The 15,000-nt window shown below is 37.0% G+C and overlaps 1 protein-coding gene across 1 annotated transcript in view; it reads left to right on the top strand.

Annotated features, from left to right (window-relative positions):
• LOC144956425 (rho GTPase-activating protein 18-like) overlaps positions 1-15,000 on the top strand; it is a 68,922-nt gene that overhangs the window by 42,655 nt on the left and 11,267 nt on the right. The window contains exons 5-11 of the mRNA XM_078886926.1: positions 1,549-1,673; positions 3,071-3,272; positions 3,734-3,879; positions 6,562-6,612; positions 8,682-8,844; positions 11,476-11,567; positions 12,990-13,067. Coding sequence (XP_078743052.1) covers positions 1,549-1,673; positions 3,071-3,272; positions 3,734-3,879; positions 6,562-6,612; positions 8,682-8,844; positions 11,476-11,567; positions 12,990-13,067 — 857 coding nt within the window. The remainder of the gene's footprint in view (positions 1-1,548; positions 1,674-3,070; positions 3,273-3,733; positions 3,880-6,561; positions 6,613-8,681; positions 8,845-11,475; positions 11,568-12,989; positions 13,068-15,000) is intronic.

Genomic DNA, 15,000 nt, shown 5'->3' with positions numbered 1-15,000 from the left:
TTATTTTATTACATTGATGAGTTGCGGACCTTATTCTGCTATGAATGGTTTTGTTGGTGAAGAAGAGAGAGAGAGACTTTTAATTCTGCAATAGATTGCCTTCCTCCATGCTTGCGGGGATTCTCTTTCATCTATTTCTGCTGTATGTTCCCTTCTCTGAGTCCCTAAATATATTTTTTCCCTTCTTTTTGTGCTTTCATATCATGGCTTTGAAACAGTGTGTATCTGTGCCCTTTTTAATGTAAACTGCTCCAATCTTTCTGTCTTTCTTTCTTTTCTTTTTTTCTTAAGTTGAACGTGATTAGTTAATTAATATTTATTTCCCTTTGATATTTCTCTGCCTCCTAGCATTCTTGTCCACAAGGAGAGGAGAGACAATTAATGAAATACAATTTTGTACGTTGAAATTCCTGCATACTGAATTTTGCTTCAAAGAATTGCAGTTCTTTTACGTTTATTTGTTTAAATTGTGAATCCATTCAATACGATTATTTGGTCAAACGAGTCTCGTTTCGTATTTTTTAGAAGATGAAAATTGTAGTCGATATAGTTAACTTTTAAACTCAACAATTTACCCTCACAAGGACTAATAAATAACACTTCAAAATCCTTAAAATTATACAGTCTGGGATCAGCTTTCATTTTCAATCATTTTTAATGACTTAGTAGAGATGTTTATGAAGTTCTGAAATTGGAGCAAAAAATATCGTAAATTGAACTAATTTTTGGTATTACTAGGCTGGTCTGCAATAGTAGAGGACGTCTTCTCTATGGTTTGTTTTGTTTTGTGGGAAGTCCTTAGGCTAGGCTAGTCTAAAAATTCACAAGTGTTTATTTGTTTTGTTTTGTTTTTCTTCCCTTCTGGTGTCCAGTGTAAGGAAGTTTTGCCGATATTATGTCCCTCCCCCTTTCTCGTAATATGTCCTATCCATCTCCACAGTCTGTCTCCCCCTTGCATAAGCACTAGATACTGGGTGGGGTTCCTGACCTCCCATAGTGGGCAGGGAGGTACTTACTGTGTCTTCTATCCCCCTATATCTGTTTTCCAATTTGCTTTCTGTCTTTGTCTTGGAATGAGATTACATGATTTTGTTCTGGCCCTGGCCGGAGTCTTGCTGGGAGGGAAACAGTCAAATGCATAGTTATTGTTTTGAGAGATGTTTTTATTTTTCCCTTGTAAATCATCTCTCTGTTATGTATTATTATATTTGTTATTTTGTATGTATAATGTAAGCAATTGAGTTTATTCCTCTTTGTGTTGGATTTTGTGCCTGTGTCCGGATGAGACTTTTAGGTGATCTCAAACTAAGTACATTTGTGGTATGCTCTTGGAATCTACATCTGATCCCTATTTGTTCCCAGTTCCCCCATGTCTTACTTTTTCTTTGGTGCTTTAATTGTAATTCTAGAACTTTTTACTATCACATTTTCTTCCTTTTTACTGGCGCTGATATGACCTTAATATGTTGCAAGCGCCATAAAACCCTTAAAAACAAACAAACATAAGCACTAGATAATAAATACATTTTTTAAAAATTCTCTTTCCAGCTGGCAAAGACCTGAGCGATGGGGAACTAGACAACATTACACTCTCCCTCACCAGAGCTCAGGCACAGGCCGTTCGGCGTCGCATCGACACGCTAAGCAACACTCTGCGGCGTCGCGGAGCACCCTAACCCGGGGGCAATGAACTACATGTCCGAGACATCTTCTCCACATCCCCAACAGCCAGCACGCCTGACGTCTCTGACGGACAGACCAATGGACAGGTAAGTAGGTAGCCCACGATTGGATAAATCGTGTCAGGCAAAAAAAAAAAGATCTGATGCATAATAGTAGGCATCCTTCCGTCTCAAGAACCGATGGTTGGCACCCTGTATGACTTTGGTCTCATCAGTCTTGTTGAGAGCAGCGACGGGTGCGACTCAGCATAGCAGACCGATCCTTGCATGGCAGTCTCTACCGCAGCTGCTGCACACGTAGTTTGACTGTGTGTTTTGTGTTTTTGGTTCTGCTGCCTCTCTTTCCTCCTTGCTCTCCTCAAACTTCTTCTCTCTCCTCTCCGCACATCTCTTCACTCCCTCCCTCACTGCATTTCTCCAACAATATAGAGGAAGAGAGAGAGAGAGAGAGAGAGAGAGAGAGAGAGAGAGAGAGAGAGAGAGAGAAAACTCCCTCATTCATCCCCAAGGGCGACTTGCTCAAGGCCGCAGATCGTTTCAGAGTGGAACTTTTAGGCATGAAGCAAAGACAATGCCCCTGTGCCACGCTTTCCCCCATGCCCTCCCCCCACCCCTTGTCCCTTTTGTGTGTGTGTGTGTGTGTGTGTGTGTGTGTGAATGGATGAATGAATCAATACATTATTTATTGTCGGTAAAATACATATTATGCATACATCGTTTTTACATACCAACTATCATCAATGACAACAAAATATAAAATTTAAAATTTGAAAAAAACAATAATGATGTATATTTTCTTAATAAAATCTGATTTAAAATCAGCAAGCCCTTTAAGGCTTTTCACTGACATAAATATTTTTTAAAAATAAATAAGTGCTTTGCACATTTGTTAAATACTATATACTATACATAAAAAATTGACATGTCTCATTGTTTCATTACATATGAATATCAAATGTACTTACGGGAACAGAAAACAGATCTGAACCAGGTCTGAGAAGCTGCAGCTGTTTGTGTATAATATGTAAATTGGAATGTTAAAGGCAAGAACTCTTCTTTTGCATACAGCAAAAGCATTCAGTATAAAATGGGAATACCGTAGCTCAGCGGTACGGTCTTTGCTTCGTACCCAAAAGGTACCGAGTTCGATCATCCGCCGCGCCACTGCGCTGTGTGGCCTTGAGCAAGTCACCTCGCCCTAGCTGAATTTGCGGCGCTGCACTGCGGCTGACGCCTGTGTTTTTCCAGTCGTCCCTTGGAATAGACCCTAGAGACAAATTTCCCTATATAAAGGTAATTTTATTTCATTTTATTTTATTTTTTATTAAGTTTAGAAATATAATATTTAGTTCTATTAATATTAATTTATCGTTCTCTACTTTTTCCAGGAGAGAGTGACCCCCATCCCCAGCAACCGTCCCACCCTGAGACATTCCATCAGCTCCCCGTCCGGTGCAAGGGGGATAACTCACATCAACGTGAGGCGCAGCGATCCCACAGTCCCGTCCTTCCTGCAACACAACAGGGGAGGCTACGCCGTCACTCAAGACACCAAAAACTACCGCGATGACAACAGTAATAATAATAATGGTGAGAGCGTTTTTTCTACCTTTTGTATTATTACTCTTCTCTATCCTCCTCCTCCTCCTCCCCACCCCACCCCCTCCTCTTCTTCTTCCTCTTCCTCCTCGTCAAGGGCTTTGACTTTGAGCACGTTTAAGTTTAGTAGATATTGCTCTATATTAAAGCTCAATTTTTGGGGTTTTTTTGTGGTTTTGTTTTTGTTTTTATTTTAGAAAGGGGTGGGGGGGGGGGGGGGGGGCTTCCCTGCTCCTCCTCCACCTCGTTACATTCTACAGCTTTATTTAATTTTTTTAGAAATTATTTTGTATTTATTTGTTTGTTTGTTTTTGTTGGGTTTTTTTCTTTATTTTTTTTTTTTAACTTTTCTTTTGTTTATAGAAATACTTTCTCAACATGGAAAAGACTTTTTCATTTATATTATGTTTACATTCAATTTTTTATTTTATTTTTTTTTTTTTAATTTTCAGAGGTTCAAACATTGGGAATCCACCCAAAGACCGCGTCTCCTACCAAGGTGGATAAAACCGATTACATCGCCGACTCCTTCGGACACCTGCCGTCCGTCTCCGACATTGAAATCTCCCTGGATTTTCACCTGGAGGAGTTGGACAAAGTAAGACAGGACAGGACGATCGTCGTCCTTTGCAGTGATTAACAAATTCATGAACAAAGTGCTTTTTTATGATTTTTTTTTTATATTGAACTTGAATATGATGGCTGGCTGTTTTGGGTTGTTTTTTTTTCTTCTTCCTCTTCTATTTATTCTCTTTCCTCCTCTCCTCATCCTCCTCCTCCCCTCATCCTCCTCCTCCCCCTCCTCCTCCTCTCCCTCTTCCTTCTCTTCTCTTCTTCTTCTTCTTCTTCTTCTTCTTCTTCTTCTTCTTCTTCTTCTTTCTTCTTCTTCTTCTTTCTTCTTCTTCTTCTTCTTTTTCTTCTTCTTCTTCTTCTTTTTCTTCTTCTTCTTCTTCTTCTTCTTTCTTCTTCTTCTTCTTTTTTCTTCTTCTTCTTCTTCTTCTTCTTCTTCTTCTTCTTCTTCTTCTTCTTCTTCTTCTTCTTCTTCTTCTTCTTCTTTTCTTCTTCTTCTCTTCTTCTTCTTCTTCTTCTTTTCTTCTTCTTCTTCTTCTTCTTCTTTTCTTTTCTTTCTTCTTCTTCTTCTTCTTCTTCTTCTTCTTCTTCTTTTCTCTTCTTCTTCTTTCTCTCTTCTTCTCTTCTTTCTTCGTATTATTATTATTATTATTATTATTATTATTATTATTATTATTATTATTATTATTATATTATTATTATTATTATTATATTATTATTATTATTATTTTTCTTATTTTTCTTCTTTAGCTTCTTCTCCTCCTCCTCCTCCTCCTTCTTCTCCTCTTCCCCTCCTCTCCTCTTCCTTCTTCATCTTCTTCTTCTTCTATTAACAGACCGTTGGTCACCTTATTTTAAGCATTATGACTTGAGAAAAAAAAGCTTTTTTTCCACGGTTTCCTTTGTCCACCAAGCTGTGATTTGGTAGTGTGGTCTGTTAGAATATATTGTGTAATAGACCACTGTCCTATCCAAATGATAGCAAGCAATTGTTTCTAGTCATTATTTAACGCTACAAAACTGGTTCCACTGGCCTCATGACACGATATGACTCCTCAAACATACACATGTTCATTTTAAAATTTAAAAATAAATAAAATTGAGCTTTATATAGCGCAATATCCACTAAATGTGCTCAAAGCGCTTTACAAGGGGTCCCTGGTCAATAGCAACATTTAACAAGTAGGACATGCTCCCTTCATGCCCTCAAACTTACAGCTTGTTTATGTGTTTAATAACAGCAGTATCTTAAAAGCAAGATCGATGTGAGGCTTCATACAGAACATTGCTATTTAATAAATGTGTCAGTGCAGGACATAATCAGTCAGAAGGTGAAAATTTTGGATTTGCATTATTTTGCATTTTCTGAAAGAATAAGCTCACCAAAGCATGTTAATCCTTATTTGAAGTAAATCGGGTGATTTTTTTCACGAAGTTATGGTCAGATGTATGGGAAAGGTATCCAGCAACTTTTCTCAAATTTCATACTTTTTCAACTTGACTAGCTGTAAAAAATATTTAGAATTGAAATCAAGCTTTGATATTTCCTGAAAATGTACAAAAAGGGTTGATTTAATCATTTATGACAAGAACTCATTTTGGACAAAATTTGAGCTTCTAACTAAACTTGGCAATATCTCAGTTCAAACCTTTTCACCGTCCGACTGATTATGTCATTCACTGTAACAAATGTTTACACAGTGTTTTAAATGGGATTCCTAGTAAGCAGCAATGCATGGAACATACAGGACAGTGTTTTAAATGGGATTCCTAGTAAGCAGCAATGCATGTAACATACAGGACAGTGTTTTAAATGGGATTCCTAGTAAGCAGCAATGCATGTAACATACAGGACAGTGTTTTAAATGGGATTCCTAGTAAGCAGCAATGCATGTAACATACAGGACAGTGTTTTAAATGGGATTCCTAGTAAGCAGCAATGCATGGAACATACAGGATGAGAAATGACACCTGTGAGGCGCTTTCATTTTGATTTTGTATTTTTTTAATAGAGACAACTTCATCACCAACCAGGTATTCATTTTACACCCGAGTCTGGTTCGGAAAATGTGAGTAAAGAGTCTTTTCCATGGATTCAACTTTGTTCTCCCCAGCGTAGAACTGGAATCTGGGACATACAGGCCACAATCTGATATCATACCATCTGACCACCAGGTCGCACACGAGAAACCAAAAACTAGAGGTGCCTAAATGAGTCAATAAAATGGAGAGAAAGATAAAGGGAGTAAATGTAACTCATAAGTTCCAGTTTTGGAACTCCATCAATATTGAAACTAAAAATAGTGAAAATCCACTTATCTTTAGAAAACGGTTAAAAACTGAGCTTTTCTGTAGGGCATATAATTTGGACTCTTAGTATGTATTTTATTATAATATATTATGTTATCATCGAATTTGTGTGGTTTTAACATGCCAGTTCTATATTTTATATCATACATGATGTGTTGATGTAAAGCGCCAGTGAGCAATTCTAAATTGGAACTAGGCGCTATATAAGTTCTTTATATTATATTATAAATAAGGGAAGAACTGTTCCTTTATTCATGAGTCACATTTACTCCCTTTATCTTTCTCTCCATCGAGAGAAAGTTATGTGAATGTAATTGATACGATTTTTTGTCCACTTTATTCCTGATTATCTTTGCTTCCTTTTTTTTTTAATTTTTAAATTCATTGTTGCCATCCTCAGCCATCTTCTCCAACCACCATCATCCCTGATCCCAAAAGAATTGATTTGCCGGTAAGCACCAAATATCTCACCTGATAAACTTAGTACATTTAGGATTCATTTGATCATGACCGCTGGGTGGGGATCCTGACCTCCCATAGTGGGCAGGGAGGTACATGCTATGTCTTCTATCCCCCATACACGTTTTCCAATTGTTTCCTGTCATTGTCTTGGAATGAGATTACTTAGTTTTGTCCTGATCCTTGCCGGAGCTCCTTGGCTGGGAGGGAAACAGTCGAATGTATAGTTATAGTTTTGGGCGATGATATTTTGCCTTGTAAATCATCTCTCTGTTATGCATTGTATTATGTTTAATTTACATATTATATTATATGATTGATAAACATTTGAGTGTATTCCTCTTAGTTGGGACCTGTGCTTGTGTCTGGAGGAGACTTTTAGGTGATCTCAAACTAAGTACTTTGACGGTGTGCTCTTGGAATCTACATCTGTTCCCTATTTGAACCAATTCCCCTTTGTCATACCTTTTCTTTTGTGCTTTAATTGTAATTCTAGAACTGTTTACTATCCCATTTTCTTCCTTTTTACTGGCGCTGATATGACCTAAAAGGTGTTGCAAGCGCCGTAAAACCCTTAAAAACAAAAACAAAAAAAAAGATCATGACCAATTTTCAATTTCCAGTTTTCTCCAAGAGTATTTTTTTATTATTTTACATTGCCGTATTGATATATTTTTCCTTATATTCAAAGTTGTGTAAAACTGTCTGTGAATGATACAATGCAAGCTATATGAGGTTCTGTTATTATAAACTATTGTATAAGGCATTTAAAGGATAATTCCTATATTAAGCCTGTAGTAAGATAAGATAAGATAAACTTGAGGTCTTTAGTAGACACCCAGTGTAGAAGTAGTACAAGCGATTATGATGATGGTAAGAGTAATATTAATCATAACAATGGTAATGAATCTAGTTGTGTATCAAGAAGATGTATTAGGAGACAAGTCAGTTTAAAGTAAAAACGATGGAGAAATTCAAGGGTTTTAATTTTTTTATTTTTTTTTATTTGAAGAAACCAAACTCATTCTCAATCTCCTCAATGACGGCCATACTTGAAACTCAAATTGTATAAAATAAGTAAATTCAATTATAAGCATCAGTTTTGTCCAATGTGCCCATATTTTCTAGTCTGATAACCGAACGCAATGATGGGCTTCATTTAACATTATTGTTATGGACACTATTTTTCGTTGATTTGGGTTATCAGATCTGCAAATAAGTACACATTGGTTTCATCCCAACATAAAACCAATGTTACAGATATTTGAGTCAATTTCATTTAAACCTTACCTTAGGACAAATGATAATCCTTTTAATTTATCTGATTGGTATATCAGATCTGCATAATCATGTTGTTATCATCGCTACAGTAATCAACCTATGGTATACAGTGATTTGATACATTTTGAGTAATTTTGTTATTAAAACCTTTCTCAGACAAAAAATATTATCTGAATATTATCACCAGGGATCTGGCATAAATGTTGTTATCAAGAGAGCAGTAATGCAACTTGGGTATCAGTGAAAATAAAAATTTTTATTAAAACTTCTCAGCGCCACTCCGCGACCTTACTGTTACGACAACTGTACCTGGCCGGGGAGATAGTGACCCCAAGTTGGGGACGTGGATAGCTCATACGGTAGAGTCACGAGCCCCCATCGCCGCTGCGAAGTTTTTATTCTCTGTTGTCTTCTGGCACTTTCCTACTCATTTCATTTCTTGTTATCAACATAAGTGCCTGCTCCACTCACTTTTCTTAATTAATAAGTCCTCCAGAGCCATGAGCTCATTTATCTCAGTTTCTATAGCGTGAAACAGACAATAGCAATTGCTTGCTACCCTTTAGATAGTTCTGTTTTTGACAAGGCAACAAGGTTTAACATTTAGAGTTGAGTTAGATTATGTTGTTGGTTTTCTTTTTGGTTTCTTTTTTATATATAGTAGTTTTTAATGATATCTTTTAAGGACTTTGTTATGGGTGTCGTCTAGAGCTGCTACTGAGTGAGGGAGTCTGGTGCTATAAAGAATATTTCCATTAACTTATGTTTTTCTCCTCACAGGCATTTGAGGTTAAGCATGATAGTCTGGGTGTGACGTCCATAGGTGATCTTGCCCTCTGTGATATGGCCAAGATACGGCCACTGGCCCTTATAGAACTGACGGCTTTGTTTGACTTACATAACATTACTTACTCTAGACCCAAACGGAAAAAGAAAGGGAAAGGTTGGTTCACAGAGCTTTTTTTATTTTCTTGATGTGCGATCAAACGCTCTATGAAGGCAATGATCTTATCATTGTCTTTCACCAAATTTTCATACTAAGGGCTAACCCACACTGAGACTGACTCCGACAACTCGGCACTGCCGTCCTCTGCCCTCTTCCAGATAAAGACATCGGACAAACCACTAAGAATAAAGAGAAGAGCCGCTAGACCTCCCCATACCAAGCACCCGACGTCCTCTGCCATTTAAAAAAAAAATTTTTTTAGTTTGGTATGGGTAGTTCTAACAGTTATTCTCTTTATTCTTAGTCTTTTATCTGTGCCCGACGTCTTTATCCAGAAGACGGCAGTACTGGGTCGTCAGAGTCAGTCACTGGTGTTTGGGTTAGCCCTAATTCCTTTTACAAGCTAATCATAAGAAAGGGCAATGCGTCTGCATCTGCGATATAATGTCAACATTCATTGTGAAGACTTTGACTTTTTACAATTCGAGTTAGACTTTATCTTTGGAAACATTATCAGACCTGCCTTCTTGAAAATTAAAAAATTCATTATTTTTAGGAGATTAAAAATTGTATTCACTATCTTCTTCTTCTTCAAGTACCATGTCTGTGCCAGACATTGGTGATCATGATACGCCATTCATCTCTCTGATCAGATAACCTCAGAAAACTAAAATTACTCTTCTCTTGTTTTGTCACCCAGCTGTTAAAACTATTCAAAAAGTTTTTCTTTTTCTACCTTTACTCTTTTTACCTTCTATCTTTCCTGTGAGAGCAAGATGTTCAATACATTTATGTTGATTTAGATGCCCTAAAAATTGCATTTGCCTTTATCTTATTGTACAAATTAGTAACCTTTTAGTTTCAGCTTGCTCTAATACTTCTTCAGTAGTTTTCATCTCTGTCCATGAGATTCTTCACATCCTTCTAAGAAACTACATCTCTTCTGCCTCAACTTTCTTTCTAATGTCTTCTGTAATTGTCCAACTTTCACAGCCATATAATAATACTGACCATACATAGGCCTTCAAAACCTTATGGTTTGTTGTCATTTGTCTTTTTTTGTCATTTGTATTCACTATTGCTAACTTTAAAAATCAACACTTTACTGACACACAGATTAAATAACAACCCAGAATACTTAAAGTTATGTAGTCTGACATCATTACATTAAGTTTTAACGACTTAGAGATGCTCATGAAATTCCAAAATTGCGTTATTCTACCATAATTTTTTTTTGGAAATAGTTGGAGGGTCTGCATCAAGAAAAAAATAGATAAGTAGATAAATCCTTATTTGAACAGGAGGTAAAAAGATGGCTTTGCCGAATGATTGAGCTTTGAGCTTTTTTTATATATATAGCACAATTTCCACTAAACATGCTCAAGGCATTTTACAAGGGGTCCCTGGCCAACAGCAACATTTAACATGTAGGACGGGATATGACGCCTGTTAGGCGATATTACAATTTTTTCGGACAGAGACAACGCTGTTAACAGCGAGGTACTCATTTTACACCTGAGTACAGTGAGAGAATGTGTGTAAAGGGCCTTCCCCAAGGACTCAACTAAGCGCCGAGTGCGAGGCTCGAACCCAGGACCTTCCGATCCGAAAGCGAGTGTCATACCACAAGACCACATAGCCGCCCATGATGTCATGACTTGAAGTGCGAGGGAGACGTGTGAAGGTTTCCATTTGGAGCTGATGTGATATCTTTAGGAAGTTTGTTCCAGTCTCCAATTGTTCTGGAAAAGAAAGAGAATTTCCAATAGTTTTCGCTACAAGGGAAAAGAATGAAACTTTTTTCACGACTTGTTCTGGTATAACGTGTTGGTGATGGTTTGACGTCTGGCTGGGAGACTGCCACTAAAGAGAGTTTTATTTTGTCCATCATTGTGAGACGTGAATTTCTTTTCCCTCAAATGAAGGGGCTGCCCGGAGAAGCTGCTTCAACATGTTATCTACACTCGAAATAATACTGGAGTTACTTTTTGCCTATCTAATTGTTGAATTTGGGATTTCTTTCTCTCTTTTTTTTTCCCCTATTAAAAAAAAAAGAATTGTATTAAATTTACATCGTCTTTCTCTCACTATCCACCACCCCCTCCCCTCTCTCTCACTGTACTCAGATAATTTGAAAATAAAAAAATGTATTAAATTTACATCGTCTTTCTCTCACTATCCACCACCCCCTCCCCTCTCTCTCACTGTACTCAGATAATTTGAAAATTAAAAAATGTATTAAATTTACATCGTCTTTCTCTCAATATCCACCACCACCCCACCCCCCTTTCTCTCTCTCTCTCTCTCTCTCTCTCTCTCTCTCTCTCTCTGTACTCAAGTAATTTGAAAATAAAAAATTGTATTAAATTTTCGTCTTCCAGTCCTTATCCACCCCCCCCCCCCTTTTTTTTTTATTTTCACTGTACACAGGTAATTTGAAATTTAAAAAAATTATAATGCAGTGCTTTGCAGGCGTCATGTCTCGTTCTGCATGTTAAGCGTTCGTTGGTAATTGACTAGACATCTCTTGTAAAGTGATTTAAGCATGTTTTGTGGATATTGCATTATATATAATACCTATCTATACTTTAACCCCTCTCTCAACAACAACAACAACCTCTCTTCCAGAGCAAGGCATATTTGGTGTTCCTTTAGACGTCCTGATGGACCAAGACAGAAAGAGACAATCAGACATCAAAGTGCCTCTTGCTTTTCAGGCTGTGAGTCACGTTTTTCTTTTTTTTTCTTTCATTGCTCCTTTTTTAAAATTTATATTTTTCAACTTAATTGTCCTTCTTTCCTTCTTTAATAATACTTATTCATTTTATTTTTTTTAACCTTTTTTTTCTGTATATGTTTCTTACTTCTTTTATTATTGTTGTTATTATTACTATTGTTATTATTATTATTATTATTATTATTATTATTATTATTATTATTATTATTATTATTATTATTATTATTATTATTATTATTATTATTATTATTATTATTGAAGTGGCTATTGGTCAGTAATGACCCCCAGGCACTGGCGCCTGTTGAACAGTTTTGACTAATAGCCCTGCCGTTGCAGAGTTGCTATTGATTAGTACGGACTCCCAGGCACTGGCGCCTGTTAGACAGTACTGACTTATTGCCCTGCCGTTGCAGAGTTGCTATTGATCAGTACTGAGCGCTGGCTCCTTTGTGTATGTATTTTTATCTACTTAATATTTTGACTTCAACTATCCTTTTTTCTACTGGCGCGAAATCACCTGTGAGATTTTCATATTGGGTTATGCAGAATTTTTTTATTATTATTTTTTTTTTAAATTATTATTATTACTGTTAACTTAAGTACCTCTAGTATGTCTAGAATCTAGGGGTGCCGAAATGTGCCAAATGCCATTAATATGACTAAATTTGGCCACATTTCCAACTCAACTCTATTTTGTTTTTAATGGGTTTTTTTAAATCTTTGTTGTTGCTTTATTTTTATTTTTTGTTACTTTTTTTTTTTAATTTTAAAAATTATTTTTGTTTGTTTGGTAGTCTTATTTATATCTTCTTTTCAAAGATTTTTGATTATCTAGATAATTGAATTATCGGTGAATGGGAATAATTTGGCCAACTTTGCGTAAGCATCACTGTGACATGGATATAGACAATAATATTAATGTTGGATAGGACGTTTAAAGTAAGCTAAAGAAGAAAAAATTAAATATTTGACAGACTTTTAGAAAATAACAAACAAAAAGAAAATGGCTTGAAAGCTTTTTCATTTTTCTATTCATTAGTTGATACCTTGAAAAAGGCTCTTAACTCACATTCTCTCACTGTACTCAAGTGTAAAATGAGTATCTGGCCATTAACAGCGTTGTCTGTCGAAAAAAATAATGTACTGTCTAACAGGCGTCGTGTCTTTGTTTAGTGTAGCTGTTGGCTAGGGACACTTTGTAAACCGATTTGAGCATGCTTTGTGGATCTTGCGCTATATAACAGCTGAAAGTTTTGCTTTTTATAATTTTGTTTTGTTTGTTTTTTTAATTCTAAATTTATATGATTTTTGTGATCCATATTCCTTTACCTCTTGTTGGCAAGACCTCTAAGTTTCCTAAGTACTGTAAGAGGCTTGGTTGATCTTGTTTATATTTTCTCACCAGATGATCACATGCCTGGAAAAGGAAGGGATGCAAGCGGAAGGAATTTTAAGATTGTCCGGCTCAGAAACCACAATAAAGGTATATGATGTTTATATCATCTGGATTGTATCGTAAGCGGCAGCATGGCTAAGCGGTACGGTCTTTGCTTCGTACCCGAAAGGCCTTGAGCAAGTAACCTCATCCTAGCTCAGTTTGTGGCGCTGCATTGTGGTTGATGTCTGGGTTATTCCAGACTTCCCTTGGAATAGACCCGAAAGACAAATTTTCCCTGTGGGATGAATAAAGGGAATTTATTATTTGTTAATTTGTCCACACTGGCACTGGAGACTATGATAAATTGTCAGTTTTGACACAAATAGTCATGAAATCTTGAGTAAGTCTGAAGATTCCATAAAAGATTTGGCTTTCTTCACTGGGTGGGGTTCCTGACCTCCCATAGTGGGCTGGGAGGTACTTACTGTGTCTTCTATCCCCCTTTATCTGTTTACTGGCGCTGATATGACCTTAATGTGTTGCAAGCGCCGTAAAACCCTTAAAAACAAAAACAAACAAACACACATGGCTTTCTTCAGTTTCTCTTGGTTGAAAAGATTTAAATACTGTCGGTCTCTTTTACCCAGAATTCCACAGTCCGGATGTCTCAATGATCCAGACAGGTTGCCAGGGGACGGATTTTTTTTCTTCTTTATTTGTACACTTTAGGGACTGATTCCACTATCCGGATATCTCTGTAATCCGGACATATCCTGGGAACGGAGGTTTTTGGATTGGAGAGACATGACTGTACTGAGAAACTTTCACCGCAATAATAGTTGGAATCACTTCTTAAATTATTGAAATATTATTAATTTTGTCCACGCTTATTCATCTATTGGAGAAGTGATTCCTGCTATTTTTTCTGGTGCTGGACACTAAGTTTTTAAATGTCTATATTTTAAAGTTTCAACACAGAGTAACTGATGAAAACAAAATCTTTCTATAGTTTTTCAAAATAAATTACTATTGATATCCTTTTGTGCCCAGTGTTGCTAAACCTTTCAGTTTTATTTGCTGACTTATTTTCAGCTTTATTTCAATGTTTAAGAAGTTTGCAAGCAAAAGCGCCTGGTGCAATTGGGCAGCTTCCAAAGGTCACACTATCGTGTTATGACTATCCATCCCATCTCCTGCATCATGAACCATCTTGAGCCTAACACGTGTTGCTATGTGGACTTGTGGTAACTTGACACTCGCTTTCGGATCGGAAGGTCCCGTTTTTAAGCCTCACTCGGCGCACAGTTGAGTCCTTGGAAAAGGCTCTTTACTCACATTCTCTCACCGTTCTCAGGTGTAAAAGGAGTACCTGGCTGTTAATTGCGTTGTTTCTGTCGAAAAAAAATGTTTATTATCGCCTGACAGGCGTCATGACTCGTTCTTTATTTTACGTGTTGCTGTTGGTCAGGGACCCTTTGTAAAGCAAAGCGATTTGAGCATGTTTAGTGGATATTGCGCAATATAAAAGCTTAATTTAAAAAAAAAAATTTAACATGCAGCAGTGTCACAATGCAGTGATGCATCAGATGCACTGCAACCTTCAAAACAATACCTCAATGGGTGCAAGTTAACACCACCAGATCCCTTGGTATTAGTAAATTTAACTATTTCTTAAATTCTTTAAAGTAGTCCTTCAGAGCCATTCGGCCCATGGAGCCGGAGTTTATCCCGGTTTCTTTAGCGTGAAACGGACGATAGCAATTGCTTGCTATCCTTTGCATAGGATACTAGTCTATCGCAAAGTACTTTCTGCCAAATCTAACAGACTCAGCTACCCATTCACTGCTGGGTGGACAGGGGGGTCAGAGTAAAATCTCGACTGCACCTGGGAGCAGTCTCAGTCCCTTTGCTTATGAAGCGAGTGCTCTACCAACTGAGCTATCGGGACCCCCTAAAGTCTTTAAGCTGTAAGAAATGATTGCCACTTTGGTAGCAGCTTCTAATGGTCTCACACTGCTCAATCCAGGCGGTGGAACTC

This window comes from Berghia stephanieae, chromosome 11 (genome assembly GCF_034508935.2).
Source record: "Berghia stephanieae isolate SIO BIC M18660-M18661 chromosome 11, UCSD_Bste_1.3, whole genome shotgun sequence".
Taxonomy (NCBI): domain Eukaryota; kingdom Metazoa; phylum Mollusca; class Gastropoda; order Nudibranchia; family Aeolidiidae; genus Berghia; species Berghia stephanieae.
This window is presented reverse-complemented; position numbering and strand designations above follow the sequence as displayed.